Source organism: Carlito syrichta, unplaced genomic scaffold, assembly GCF_000164805.1.
Source record: "Carlito syrichta isolate Samal-C Ts95f unplaced genomic scaffold, Tarsius_syrichta-2.0.1 Scaffold307738, whole genome shotgun sequence".
Lineage (NCBI taxonomy): Eukaryota > Metazoa > Chordata > Mammalia > Primates > Tarsiidae > Carlito > Carlito syrichta.
The window spans coordinates 85,183-100,829 of NW_007251834.1; the positions used below are offsets into that span (position 1 = coordinate 85,183).

At 38.2% G+C, this 15,647-nt stretch overlaps 1 protein-coding gene across 1 annotated transcript in view; it reads right to left on the minus strand.

Annotated features, from left to right (window-relative positions):
- Window positions 1-2,760: 2,760 nt before the first annotated feature.
- The window catches only part of LACTB2 (lactamase beta 2), a 33,334-nt gene continuing 20,447 nt past the window's right edge, over window positions 2,761-15,647 (minus strand). The window contains exons 4-7 of the mRNA XM_008064589.2: window positions 11,135-11,313; window positions 8,196-8,344; window positions 3,544-3,625; window positions 2,761-2,922 (exon numbers count right to left, since the gene is read on the minus strand). Coding sequence (XP_008062780.1) covers window positions 2,879-2,922; window positions 3,544-3,625; window positions 8,196-8,344; window positions 11,135-11,313 — 454 coding nt within the window. The 3' untranslated portion in view covers window positions 2,761-2,878. The remainder of the gene's footprint in view (window positions 2,923-3,543; window positions 3,626-8,195; window positions 8,345-11,134; window positions 11,314-15,647) is intronic.

Sequence of the window (15,647 nt, forward strand, 5' to 3'; positions counted from 1 at the left end):
TCATTCAAAGACAGGAAGTGAAGCAAGAGGTAAATTAATCATTCACATCTTTGTATAATTAGATTTCTTGTCTAATGTGGTGTACTTAGGGAATGGGGTACTGATTTTTTTGTGTGGTGGTAATGGGGAGGATATTATTTTAAAAGCGAACAATTAGTCATTTTTGAGAATGAGGTGGCATTAATTATATTGAAATTGAGCATCAGTTTCCAGAACTTATTTTTCTTTCTTTCTTTTTTTGAGTCAAGATCTCACTGTCACCCAGACTGGAATGCAGTGGCATGATCATGGTTACCACAGTCTTGACCTCCTGGACTCAGGCAATTCTTCTGTCTCAGTCTTTCAAGGAGCTGGAATTATAGGCCCACAACCACCACTTTCTTTTTTATTTATTGTAGAGATGAGGTCTTACTAAGTTTCCCAGGCTGGTCTTGAACCCCTGGGCTCAGGCAATCCTCTTGCTTCTGCCTCCCAAAGTGCTGGGATTACAGGCATGAGCCACTGCACCTCGTCCTCCAGAACTTATTTCATCTTTCAAAGTGCAACTGCTTACTCCAAGTATGAACTCCCCATTTCTTCCTCTCCCCAGTCCCTGGCATCCACCATTCTACTTTGTCTCTACGAATTTTACTATCCTAGGTATCTTATGTAAGTGGTATTGTATAGTATTTATCCTTTTGTGACTGGCTTATTTCACTTAGCATAATGTTTTCAAGGTTCATCCATGCCGTAACGTGTCAGAATTTCCTTCCTTTTAAAGATGAAATGAGCTGGGCTCGGTGGCTCAGCCTATAATCCTGCGCCTTTGGGAGGCTGAGGTGAGTGGATTGCCTGAGCCTGCGGGTTCGACACCCGCCTGGGCAGCGAGACCTCATCTCTACAATAAATCAAAAAATCAGCTGGGCGTGGTAGCGCACGCCTGTAGTTCCAGCTATTTGGAAGGCTGAGGCGGAAGGATCGCCGGAGCCCAGCAGGTCTAGGCTGCGGTGGCCGGGAGCGGCCGCTGCACTCCAGTCTGGGTGACAGTGAGACTCCAACTCAAAAACAAAAACAAAAACAAATAAAGGTGAAATGATATTCCTTTGTATGCATACATCACATTTTATTTATCCATCCATCCTTCAATGGACATTTAGATTGCTTCCACCTTTTAGCTATTGGGAATAACGTTACTGCGATCATGGGTGTACAAATATCTGTTCAAATCCCTGCTTTCAATTTTTTGGCATACACTCAAAAGTGAAATTGGTGGATCATATGTTAATTCTATGATTTCTTAAGGAAGCACCATGCTGTTTTCCATAGTGGCAACACAATTTTATGTTCCCACCAGCAAGGCACAAGGGTTCCAATTTCTCCTTCCTCCCCAATACTTGTTATTTCCTGTTCTTTCTTTTTCTTTCTCTTTTAAAGAACAGCCATCCTAATGGGCCTGAAGTGGTATCTTGTGGTTTTGATTTGCATTTCTCTAATGATTAGCGATTTTGAGCATCTTTTCATGTGCTTAATGGCGACTTGTGTATCTTCTTTGGGGATATGTGTCTTCAAGTTCTTTGCCTATTTGTGAATTGGGCTGTTTTTTGTGAGTTTACAGTTATTTTATAATATACACAGTTCTGGAAATAAAACAGGTTGTCAGGACATAAGAATATGCATATTAGGATGGTATAGAAATGGTAGGGCCCTTGAGAAAAGAGGCAGAAAGATTTTTTTAGAAATGTAAAGTCTTATTTTTTAGGGAAGAGTAAAGAAAACACATTCTTTGGATTCTGAGCTTATTTTAGTAGTTTGGGAACCTTATGGATTACCTAAATATTGGTGGACTACCCTGTGAACCTAACGACCATATAAGAACACTACTTATATTTAAGAAATGCCCCGTCTTATAATCCTCTAATTTAAAAACAAAATTTTGGTGCATAATTCATATTTAAACTGATGGCTACTTGTATACTAAAATCTAGCCTTGGAAAGTATGTTGGTTGCACTAATAGAGTACAGAAATAATTACTTATCACATAATACTTTTAACTGGGAATTTTTGAATGAACAAAAATTGATTTTAATGAATCATTTGTGGGATACCATAAGAAAATACACAATACAGAGCAACAGAACCAATACCTAATCATGGTATAATGAATAGAACTATGAAAACAAAGCTCTTATCTAAAGATATAGAACAGGATTGAGTGAAGGGGAGGAGTACATACACAGTGCTGTTAACTGAAGCAGCTGGAAACAGCAAAATTCTAATTCCTGGGAACAGTGTTAATCACCACTGGCAGTAGATAACGAATCTCAAATTAATTCTTTAATGTAAAAAAATTTAAATACTAAATCTTATTATTTTTAAAGTAACCATTTTACTTAATCTACTGAAAATTGATAAAGTTGGATTCTGAATTTTTGGTAAAATGTTATATGGCCAAGATTAGATAAATAACTTATATCATAGATGTATATAATGTAACTTACATATTTTAGAATAAATATGACATTATTTAAAAGCATATCTATGGTTATTTTCTTTTTCTTTCTTTCTTTTTTATTTTAAAGATGTGAGGTACAATTCAGGATTAGGTATATAAGTGGTCATCATATAGATAAAGTTTGGGCCTCCTTTGGTCCTCACTTTGCCTGGTTTGAGATCAGTTACCCTTATTGATGTTGTGTGCCCTAACCCCACCCCGGCAGTCTCTCACTACTGCCAATCCCTTTCTTATAGTGTTATGGTAAATGTTCAGGGTCTGTTTATGATCTACAGTTATTTTCAATGTTTTATACTGTATATTCTCTATACATACTTCATAGTAAAGGAATCATGTCATTGTTTAAAAACAAAACAAAACAAAACAAAACTTTCATTAATCTGGAACTAAAGATGAGCTTTCCACTTCTTGTCAGGATCTGTATTGCTAACTGTGGAAGGAAAATCAGAGTAAAAATTTAGCAACGCCCAAGTAAATGCACTGGATTTTAAGTTATCTTGTGGCTAGGAAAAGCACTCATTCTTAAAATAATTTTGTTGCTCAATATAGGGTTGGGGTGATTTTGGTACGTTGTAACAACACTACAGAGGCTTCTATATGAAATTCAAACATCTTGATTTTAAGGATTAAACTTCTATAAATATGATTACTTTGACAAATTCATCTAACACCAAAAAATAATTACAGAATTACTGCTTTAATATCTTAGAATTTACTACTTTTATTACTGCTTAAAACCTTTGGCTGTTCCTAAATCTACCACATATAAAATTCTTTGTGGTTTTGGGGTCTGAGAAAAGAGAAGCTATCTTCCCACTACATGTCTTTGTCATTCTAGTGGGTAAGGATCAGAACCCTAGGCGAAATTCTAATTCCTATGGGAGGTTTTGGTTCCAATTTGTGGTCAACTGGCCTTGTGCTACTGACCTTCTGGCTTGTCTCTCCAACTTAAAGTAATATTCAAGGGAAAACTCTGACGGGTGTTACTTTTCTTAAAAGGAAACTAATGCATCTTTAAATTAAATGGTGGTAACAAAATAAGTATACTTACATATTTTCCCTTCTTTTTCTAGCTTTTTCAAATGAAGCAAGAGATTATGTTTAGCTACTTTATGCAAATGCTCAGGAGTATTCTAAAAGAAAAATGAGGGTGAAAGAAAAACATTTCTTTTTTTAAAAAAAGAACACAGTTAATCTTTTTGAAACTGTTAAATAAAAACACAGTGTAACAAAGGAAGAAAAGTTTAACTTAACACATTTTAAAATAGCAATGACCTAAGTAATTTTACTTTGAACACATCTTGCTTTAGGCCTTATCTATTCCTACAGATGAAACAGACTGTAAATGCCATAAAGACAATAGCAGTGTCTCTTTTGTTCATTACTGAATACAGTGTTTAGCATAAGAACACTCATTAATATTTTATGAATGAATTTATATAAAATTATTCTTTGAGGCCAGGTGTAGGGGCTCATGCCTGTAATCTCAGCACTTTGGGAGGCTGAGACAGGAGGATCACCTGAGGCCAGGAGTTCAAGATCAGTCTGGTCAACATTGTGAGACTCCATCTCTGCTAAAAACAAAAAAAAAAAAAAAAAAAACCAACAAAAATTATTATTATTTTTTGTTTTTCTGAGTTAGGGTCTCACTCTGTCACCTAGGCAGTAGTGCAGTGGTGTGATCCTGGCTCACCACAGCCTCAAAAAACTCCTGGGCTCAAGCCATCCTTCCGCCTCAGTCTCCCAAGTAGCTGGGACTACAGGTGCACGTCCAGCTAATTTTCTGCCCAGGCTGGTTGCCCAGGCTGGTTGCCCAGGCTGGTTGCCCAGGCTGGTCTCGCTATGTTTCCCAGGCTGGTCTTGAACGCCTGGTCTCAAGTGATTTCCTGTCTTGGTCCTCCCAAGTGCTGGAATTACAGGCATGAGCTACTGCAGCCGACCTATTCTTAGAGTTTTGATAATGCTACAAACAGTTGGCCATATGCTTCATTAAGTTACAGAATAATATTTGCACATTTTGATAAAAGTAAATATATTTCAACCTTAAGACTCACAATTTTTCTTTTACTTTTGCTAAAATAGCAAAATAATACTGAATGAAAAACAAAGCAAATCTTCCTTTTATTCTGTTTTTTTTTTTTTTTGAGTTGGAGTCTAACTCTATCGCCAGGCTGGAGTGCGGTGGCACGCACGCTCATGGCCACCCCAGTGTCAACCTGCTGGGCTCCCGTGATCCTTCTGCCTCAGCATTCCAAGTAGCCAGAACTACAGGCACTACTAATTTTTGATTTATTGTAGAGAAGAGGTCTCGCCAAGTTGTTCAGGCTGGTCTCAAACCCACGGGCTCAGGCAATCTACTCACCTCGGCCTCCCAAAGCCGAGGCTTGAGCCACCACACCCAGCCCTTTTTATTCTTTAAATAAGGATAATATTTTTGAAGCTAAGCTTCCTGACTAAATTCACTGTCTGTATTTCTCAGCTCCCTAAAAATGTTTTTTCCAAGATCATTAAATTATCTCAGTCAAAATTCAGTGGATTCTTTTCAGTCTCATTGTACCTGTTTAATAAACTGGCTATTCTCTCTCTTTGGGAGATATCTTTCCTTTTTCCCCTGGTTAACATATCTCTCATAATTTGTCTTCAGCCTGGATAGTCTTCCTCAGCCTTCTCTTAAACACTGATGTTTACAATGGGTTGTATCACTGGCTCTCTTTTTAACTCAGCCAACTCACCAGAGCAATATCATTCATTAATGATCCTCAAATCTAAACTCCCAACACCAAACTCTCACTAAGTGCCAGTACCATATACTATGTCTATTAGCGCAGTGTGATTTTCTAGATCTCATTATGCGACCTCCTTGCCTAAGATCTTCGAGTCATCATTCCCAGGTTATTGGCTAAAATCCCAATTTTTAGCTAGCGATCAAGGCTTCCCATGATCCGATTATGCCTTCCTTTCTCCCCTCACTTTTTGGATCTCTCTTCCACATATACAACCTGTGCTCCAGACATAGATGCTTCTTTGTGGTGTTTCAAGCACACAATGCTCTTTTATTACTCTTAGTGTTTAAACACATCTTTCCCTTGGTTTAGAATAAATTATTAGCTGGGTACAGTTCATGCCTGTAATAAATTATTAGCTGGGTACAGTTCATTACAGCTCATGCCTGTAATTCCAGCACTTTGGGAGGCGGAGGTAAGAGGTTTGCCTGAGCTCAGGGTTTTGAGACCAGCCTGAGCAACATGGTAAGACCTCATCTCCACAATAAATAAAAAAAAAATCAGTCAGGCATGGTGGCACACACTGATGGCTCTAGCTACTTAGAAGGCTGAAGTAGAAGGATCACCTGATCCCAGTAAGTCATGGCTACATGGCTGTGAGCGTGCCACTGCACTCCAGCCTGGGTGACAGAGTGAGACTGACTCAAAAAACAGAATATTTTTTCCTCTACTCTGGCCTGAAAAATGCTTACTCTGCTTCAAGATTCAACTAAATAAGTTTCAGAAGGCTTCCCAGACAAGCCTTGTTTTTTTTTTTTTTTTTTTTTTGAGTTGGAGTCTAACTCTGTTGCCCAGGCTGGAGTGTAGTGGCATGCTCATAGCTACCACAGCCTCAACCTGCTGGGTTCAGGGGCTCTTTCTGCCTCAGCCTCCCAAGTAGCTGGAACTACAGGAGAGCACCACCAAGCCCAGCTAATTTTTTGATGTCTTGTAGAGACGAGATGTTGTCAAGTTGCCCATTCTGGTCTTGAATCCCTGGACTCAGGCAATCCTCTTGCCTCTGCCTCCCAAAGTGCTGGGAATACAGGCGTGAGTCACTGCGCCTGACTGACAAGCTTTGTTACCCTGCATCATCATTAGATATAACTGATTTCTCTTTCTTCTGTGCCCTGACATACTATGTATAGGACTTGGAGGGAGGCTGATGTAGAAGAAAACACAAGATTTGGGGATCTGACATCTGCTAGTTGTGTGCCCCAGGGAAAGTCACTCACACTTTTTGAAGTTCAGTTTATCTATCTATTAAATTGGAATAACAGTATCTTTATGTGATAAAAATTCAAGGTACTATATATATGGTGTTTAGTATAGTATTTAGCATGTGCTCAGTAAATGGAAGCAATTATGACAGAGCCAGTATTACAAGCATTTATTGAATATTTCTGCCTTCCCTAAACTACAAATCCCCTGGCAATAGGGATCTGTAGTTATCTTTGTATCTCTACACCTAGTTTACAGCATGGCATATAAAAGGCATTCAATAAATACTTGCTGACTGAATAAATCACTCTAAAATACTTATGCCCTTCTATACGCAACAGGTGAACACCCTTGCACAGTGAATACGCTTCTGCAGACAACTCCAAATGCAAAATCAGCATTTTTTCTAGCCAAGTTCTGCTGTCTGTACTTAGGTTAGGAAAAACCCCCCAGCACTGAGGTATAACCTAGAGTGACTAACCTCTAGTGTTATGAGGAAGTGACTATTTCACACAATTTAGATACTTACCCACTCTCTTGCCAATTATATATTTTGTGTCCTGATAGATATTTGAACCATTCATCCCTCCCTTTGAAAACAAGGCACACTGAATGTGAACTGTTTCTTGATGACTTTGGTTTATGGGACATGAAGGTCTTTTATTAATTTAACTGGCCCCGGGTTGCCTTTCCGACTTCATCTTTAGTTACAATCTCATGTATCTTATGGCTGCACACGTTGTGGTAGTGAAAATTTTTACACCTAGGTAGCTGATTACAAAGCCCACATTCTTAACCTCTAAGTCACACTCCCTATATGGCAGTCATCTAATAAGCATTCGCTGAAAACTGAATTATACTGACTGCCACACAGTGCTGGCATGCAGAGATGTGCTAAGAGCCCACTGAGCTATAATTAAGGTGCTCTACCTGCATACTACTCCACTTGTTTTCTTTGATATGCGTTTTTCTCCTTTTTCTCCACTGTTAGGCAATGCTACTGCTTCTCACTGCTATTATCCAATATTTGTCTATAGCAGACTATCCCTTTTCACTTGCTGCAGGCTAGGATTCCACATAATCAAGACGGCCAGAATAATGCATAAATCATTACAAAACTGAATCACTAGGTAGCTTCAACCACAGGGTAAAATACATAATGTTTAATGATGACTCAGAATGGCTACTTTGTTCTCTAAGGTCAGTTTTTGTTGTTTTAAAAAATATTTTAAAGGTTTTTTAAAAAGCTCTGCCACTCAGGCTAGAGTGCAATAGTGTGATCATAGTTCACTGCAGCTTTTAACTCCCAGGCTCAAGCAATCCTCCTGCTTCAGCCTCCCCAGTAACTGGGACTACAGGCACATACTACCATGCCTGGCTTATTTTTAAAATTTTTGTAGACAGGTGGTTTTGCTGTGTTGCTCAGGTTAGTCTTGAACTCCTGACCTCAAGTGATCCTCCTGCCTTGGCCTCCCAAAGTGCTGAGATTATGGGTTGCCTGGCCAGGTCAGTTTTTGTTTAACTTCAGTGTTTTGGAAAGTTGAGACTGCTGGTTTCAAATTTAGACAAGAGGCGTAACTTATGAAATCAACAGGTTTGTTCTGATATGGGATGTGGTAAGTTTACTATATCTATTAAATAGGTTATTCTATTAAACAGTCTACTGAATAGATTATTCTAATACATTTATAACTGTACAAGTAAGATAAATGAAAATTACCTTGTAAATAATTTTTACAAGCTCCATATCTGTATATGATTTTTCAAAGTTCTCATGAAATACTGTAAGAATTTGCTCTTCTCGGATATTTCTGTGTGAAATGTATTCTTGAATTTTAGCTTCAGCATTATGGATTACTGGTCCATGTCCTAAATAAAATGATAAAAATTACTTCAACCAGATAAAAAATAGTAAATACAATTGAAGTTAACTCATTCTATTTAAAAATAATTCATTTGATGTACTGAATAAGAATTATATATATACAAATATAAATTATTTGGAAAGCTATACGGGTATAAGAGATTTAAAAGTTACATTCAGTGTCCCCCAGATTTGAAAATTATAGCAAATAAAATCTATTAGAAAATGTTACTGTGTACATTAAAAAATATAAAATAAAAATTTAACAATAAAATATAGCAAAAAACCCAGCAACCACAATAGTAACAATAAGTAATATTTATGGAGTACTCACTATGTGCCAGGCACTTATAAATGCCTAATATACACGATTTTTACAAGAATCCTATTAGGTAGGAACAATTATTATACTTTTTCTATAGTAGGAACTGAGGCATACAGAGGGTAAATAAACTGCCCACAGTTATACCACTAAAAGAAGGGGTGGAGCTGGGATTCTGACTTAGGAGCTCTTAGCCACCCTGTGCTACGATTACTTTCATAAGTAAGGGGAATGTAAAAAAACAGCTTTGTGTAAGTGACCAAGATCTATTAAGATTTACAAGACCCCTAGTAGAACTTAAGAATCTTATGCATAAGGCTAGTGATTCAGAAATTTTGATAGCCCATAATATGTTATACTAAACTTACTTCCCCTTTAAGACAGTACACATTAATATATTATACAAGTCTGAAAGAGGGGTGTTTCAAAAATTTGAGAATAAAAATATTTGGAAGCAGGCTAATCTATTATCATATAAAGAGCCTGGGTTTGGTTAGACACAGACTATTATTTATTAGCTCTGTGGCTGTAAGGAAGTCTCTGAATCTCTGAGTCTGTTTTTTCAGCTTGCGAGGAGGATACCACTACCTGATTCACAGGGTTTTTGTGAACATGATAGCTGTGAAGGCCCCGACACAATACCTGACAGCTAGCAGGCTTTAATATGTGGTAGCTATGGCTACAGAGCATAATTTACATATAAACAACTACTGTGCTAATAAGCCATTCACTGGATACACTAAAGCAAACACTCTGAGAACCTCTACTAGGCAGTTTCTCATTAGCTTAGCTTAAATGTGAGGTCACTGAATGTCTACTCTCTCTTTAAAAATAGCTATCAGCTTCCAATGCTTTTATGTCATCATAGCTCCGCTATGTTTCCTGTAAGCATGCTGAAGATACTTTACTGACAGTTCTTTCCATGGCTGTTTGGTTAGGAGCAAACTAGAAGAACTTAAGACAATTAAGTGACCTACTCCCTTTTTCCTTCTGGGCCTTTTTGTTGGATCCTGTCTTTTTTAGCTTTCAAGATGGAGGGGAAAATTATATAGCAGTACAGTGAGATCTGAGATACTAACAACAGGTTTCTTTCTCTGGAGAATGGAAATACATATACAATTTTACAGTTGATATAGAAATTACTGATACTGCAATATCATGAGTTAAGAAACTAAAGCTCAGGCTGGGCCCAGTGGCTCAGCCTGTAATTCCAGCACTTTGAGGTTGAGGAGAGTGCATTGCCAGAGCTTGTGGGTTCGGGATCAGCTCAGGCAACTTGGCGAAACCTTGTCTCTACAAAAAAAATAAAAAATTAGCTGGGTATGGTAGTGCATGCCTGTAGTTCTGGCTACTTGAAAGGCTGAGGCGGAAGGATTACCCGAGGCCAGCAGGTCAACTCTGGGGTGGCCATGAGCATGCCACTGCACTCCAGCCTGGGCGACTAAGACTCCAACTCAAAAACAAACAATCAAAAAGAAACTAAAGCTCAGAGGTCAGACATTACCCAAAGTTACACAGCTAAAATATGGTCCACACAGAAATCAAGTTAACAAAAGTGATGGTAAACCGGGCTCGGTGGCTCAGCCTGTAATCCCGCGTCTTGGGAGGCTGAGGTGAGGGGATTGCCTGAGCCCACGGGTTCGAGACCCGTCTGGGCAACTTGGTGAGACCTCATCTCTACAATAAATCAAAAAATTAGCCGGGCATGGTAGCGTACGCCTGTAGTTCCAGCTACTTGGAAGGCTGAGGCAGAAGATCGCCGGAGCCCAGCAGGTCGAGGCTGTGGTGGCTGGGAGCGGCCACTGCACTCCAGTCTGGGCGACAGAGTGAGACTCCAACTCAAAAAAGAAAAAAAAAAAAAAATGATGGTAGCTTATAGAATAAAAAAATTTTTCTGTTCCAACGTAAACTTATGAACTTGTTTTAGTTCTATTAATACCCGTGTAGATGTTGAAAAATTATCCTCATATCTTTGTAAAAAGTTATTAATATAACTCTCAGCCTTCCCTTTATTAACTATATGGCTAGACAAGACACAGAGGTGTTATTTATTTATTATTTTGAGTCTAAGTCTCATTCTGTCACCTAGGCTGGAGTGTAGTGGCACATTCGCGGCCACTGCAGCCTCAACCTGCTGGGGTCAGGTGATCCTTCTGCTTCAGCCTTTCAAGTAACTGGAACTACAGGCATGTGCCACTACACCCAGCTAACTTTTTGATTTATTGTAGAGACAAGGTCATGCCATGTTGCCCAGCCTAGTCTTGAACCAGTGGGCTCAGGTAATCCCCTTGCCTTCGCCTCCCAAAGTGCCAGGATTACAAGCATGACTCACTGTGCCTGGCTAGAGGTGTAATTTAAAGTAGTAGTTTATTATATGTATTTCTTCAAGGCCTAATATACACAGAGACAAGCCAAAATGAACTTTTCTCATCATTTGACACAAATGGTTTGCTAGACCTAAAAGATTACTCACCTGGATATATAATATCAGCTTTAATTTTCAATAACTCTTTTAGGGAGTTCATATAATCATAGAGGTCTTCAAACACAGTTGTTCCCTCTCCTAGGATACAATCTCCAGAAAAGATAGCATTTTCCTCTTCTAAGAGTAGAGACATATGATCATCAGTATGGCCAGGTGTATATATAACTCTGGTTGAGAGAGGAAATAATAATTATAAACTCTTAGCCTTAGAAGAAATTTTGAGAAGTAAATGATGATCTATCCTTATCTTTGGATAAGACACAAATAAATGATGCCAATGAGTTAAAAGCTCTTTTTTTTCTTGTCCCCACAGAAAATTATCAGAAAATTCTCCCCTTTAACTAAACCAAACTTCTCACTCTAAAGTAAAATTTAGTATGTTTCCTACCTTTTTTCCTCATTTTATAAGTAATAAGCACTGATTACAACAAATTTGGAAAATAAAAAAGGAAAGTACTTAAAGGAGATAAAAATTAGCAATCATTTCCGTTATTCAGAGACAATCCTCTTATTATTTAAAAATATAAAATTTTCAATTTTCTATGCATATTTGTATTTTTTTAAATTTTATTTTTGAGTTGGGGTTTCACTCTGTTGCCCTGGAGTGTAGTGGCAAGACCATGGCTTACTGCAGCCTCAACCTCCTGGCCTCAGTCTTTTATTTTTTTTATTTTTATTTTTTTGAGGGCTTTACATTTTAATGGAAATCTTAAATACTCTTCTGACAGAACACGTCTTCAATCAAGGCTTTGAACACCAACACAGAAAACTGAAACTTTTTGGGGCAGGGGGCAAGGAGGGGCAGTACAAGAGGATGAGTGGTTGCTTAGTTTTGCCAAAAGACTCCTGTGGCCTCAGTCTTTCAAGTAGCTGGGACTACAGAAGCACTCCACCACGCCTAGCTAATTTATTTATTTGTTTTTTTGTAGAGGTGAGGTCTTGCTATGTTGCCCAGGCTAGTCTTACTCTCCTGGTTTCAAGCAATTCTGCCTTGGTTTCCCCAAGTGCTCGGATTAAAGGCGTGAGCCACTGTTCCTGGTCTTGCATATTTATATTTTAAAGCAAAATTGTGGTATTATTTTAATAACTGAATTTTGAATTTTTCACTTACTATATATATTGTAATCTCCTGCATCATTAAATATTTTTCAAAGCTAGGTATCTAAGTGGTTAGCACAGTAGCTGGCACAATGTCACACAATTAATAAATGGTAAATATTTTATTTTAGTAGCGGTTACCTAAAAGTTTAAAAGCTTTCTTTGATCTATATTTTTCTAAGTAAACATTTCATAAAAAAGCGTTTTTTATTAAGTTCACTCTACATAAGATATTTAGCATGCTTTTATTTCCTTTTCCTCTCCTCTAATTTTCAGATTTTGTTAACAAAACCAATATTATAATACTTTTTTTTGAGTTGGAATCTCACTCTGTTGCCCAGGTTGGAGTGCAGTGGCATGCTCAGAATCACCACAGCCTCGACCTGCTGTGCTCAGGTGATCCTTCCCCTTCAGCCTTTCAAGTAGCTGAAACTATAGGTGAGTGCCACCATGCCTGGCTTATTTTTTTGATTTTTTTTTTTTATTGTAGAGAGGAGGTCTCACCAAGTTGCCCCAGGCTGGTCTCAAACCCCTGGGCTCAGGCAATCCTCTCATCTCTCCCTCCCAAAGTGCTGTATCCAGCTTAATTATTACAATACTTTTAAAGCATGACAAATATTCAACTTCAAGAATTCTATTTACATTTACATTGTTTTTATAACTACACCAATAATAAACCAGCTAAACCAAGCGCTTAGTCTAAATAATTCTATACATTCTCAGCCATACACGGACTTAATCCTCTACCACTTTTTCCTATCTTACTCTTGGTACTTTGGATTATATTTTTATTTTGCAGGTTTAACACTGTTTTCTTGTTTGTCTGCCTTTTTACCTGACAAGGTTATGAGTTCCTGAAGGGTGGTCTCTCATCTTATTTTCATTTTTATATGCTCAGTGCTTGGCACTTAGTAGTAGTTAATTTTAATAACACATTGTTTTCTATGTGCCAGGCACTGTCTTCAGGGATTTACGAGTATTATACACTTATTCCTTACACTACTTTGGGGTGGGCACTACTGACCTCTCCAGTCTCCACTCTAGATAAATGAATCATAGGATAGTAATAAATGTCTAGTAAATATGGTTTAAATTATATATTTTTTAGTTTAAGAGGTTAGTTATCTCTCTCTCTTTCTCTATTTTAGATAGTACTGGGGTTTTTTTGAGTTGGAGTCTCACTTGGTTACCCAGGCTGGATTGCAGTGGCATGTTCACGGCTACCACAGACTCAACCTGTTGGGCTCAGGTGATCTTTCCACCTCAGCCTTCTAAGTAGCTGGAACTACAGGCATATGTCATCATGCTTGGCTAATTTTTCTTGATTTATTGTAGAGATGGGGTCTCGCCAAATTGCCCAGTCTGGTCTTGAACCTGTGGACTCAGGCAATCCTCTCACATCAGCCTCCCAAAGTTCTGGGATTATAGGTGTGAGCCACTGTGCCTGGCTGATAATATTGGGTTTTTATGTGTTGACATTTTAAAAACAAATCTTCTCAATAATGGAATACTTTGGGGAAATAGGGCAAATGTGATAACATATTTGTATTTAATATTTAAGAACTGGCTGGGTATGGTGGTTCATGCCTGTAATCCTAGCACTTTGGAAGGCTGAGGTGGTAGAATCACTTGAGGTTAGGAGTCTGAGGACCCTGCCTCTACAAATAAATTTTAAAAAATAGTTGGATGAGGTAGCACACACTTGTAGTCCTAGCTATTCAGGAGGCTGAGGCAGGAGGATTGCTAAAGCCCAGAGTTTGAGGCTGCAGTAAGCCATAATCACACCACTGCAATATAGCCTGGGTAGCAGAGCAAGATACTGTCTCTTTAAAAAAGAAAAAAAAATTAGGAATTGAACATCGGTTTGGTTAATAACAGTGGACCTGCATTTGTTTCCTTTTCCTCCTAAAACAACACCAATAAAGTTACCATAAAGGGATTTTTAAAAAATGACATAAACCCACTCATCACAAGGATAAGAGGAATGAAACAGAAGCTCACACATTAAAATTTTAGAAAATGAAAAGAAAGATGAGTGATAAACGATTTACCAGACATAAGAAAGTTAAAGCCTAAATAGGTGGTGAGAAAAACTGAGAACCAGCCAGATGAATACTGCAGAATCCTAAAGTCTAAGGATTTGGGGAATTAGGAATCTGGAAGAGAGGGTGAAGTAGAGGAAGGGTGGTTGAAATACAAAGGATTAGCTGAAAGATTGTTTAACAAACATTCAGATGCTCAGATTCCCTTTTCACTTTGAGTTGTCAAATGCCCCAATCCCACTAAGGGAAAAGACTGGAGATTTAATCTATGAAGAATAAAACCATAGGCACAGATGTAAGAAATGACAAAATACTAAAAAAGGGAAGATTACACGAATATATGTAGATTCCTAAGCCTTCTTTCCAGCCTCCATAATGTTGGCAGCCAGGCCTTTCTCTACATGAAGATTAAGAGTCTTTTCTAAGTTGTTTTACCAGTTCAGGAGAAAAGACTTTAAGATACCAATGTTGGAAGGTTTCCAACTGCACAGCGCATCCAGACTACCCTACAGTGAAGCTCACGACCTACAAAAGCTCCCCCTCACATCCTCAGAGCTCCCAAGCAGCTCTGTAGTTTCCATCAGAACATAATCAGTAACTATTAAAATAGCACCAGGATTATGAAGCATCTCAGGAAAATTTCTCATGTTGAGACAGTGAATAAGGAAATAAACAAAGGAATTTAGAGGCCACAAAATTGCGATGAAGAAAACTTCCAAATCAAAACGGCCAAATCTCACAGATTATAATGTCCTCAGTAAGATGAGAATTCCAACTATGAAACAAAAGTAGGCTACATAAAAGAAACATTTATTTATGAATCAGGATCTCACTCTGTCAGCCAGGCTGGAGTACAGTGGCATGATTACTGCTCACTGAGTACAGTGGCATGATTACTGCAGCCTTGATCTCTTGGGCTCAGGTGATCCTCCTGCCTCAACCTCCCGAATAGCTGGGACTACAGGTGTGCAACATCATGCCTGGCTAATGTTTTCATTTTTTTTTTTTTTGTAGAGAGGAGAGGTCTTGCTACCTTGCCTAGGCTGGTCTCAAACTCCTGGGCTCAAGCAGGTCTCTCACCTTGGCCTCCCAAAGTGCTGGGATTACAGGTGTGAGCCACTGTGCCCAGCCTAAGGAAACATTCAGGAAACAAAAAAGAGTTCCTGAAAATTAAAAATATGAGAACAGAAATAAAAACATAACAGGATTAGGAGATAAAGTTGATTAAAACTGTCTAGAAAGTATAGAAAAAAGGCAAAAAGAAAAAAATAAAGTTAGATGAATATAAGAGTTCTAACAAAATAATAAAAATTTGAGTAAATGGAACAGAACAAGGGATGAGAGAAAATAAGCAACTTCAA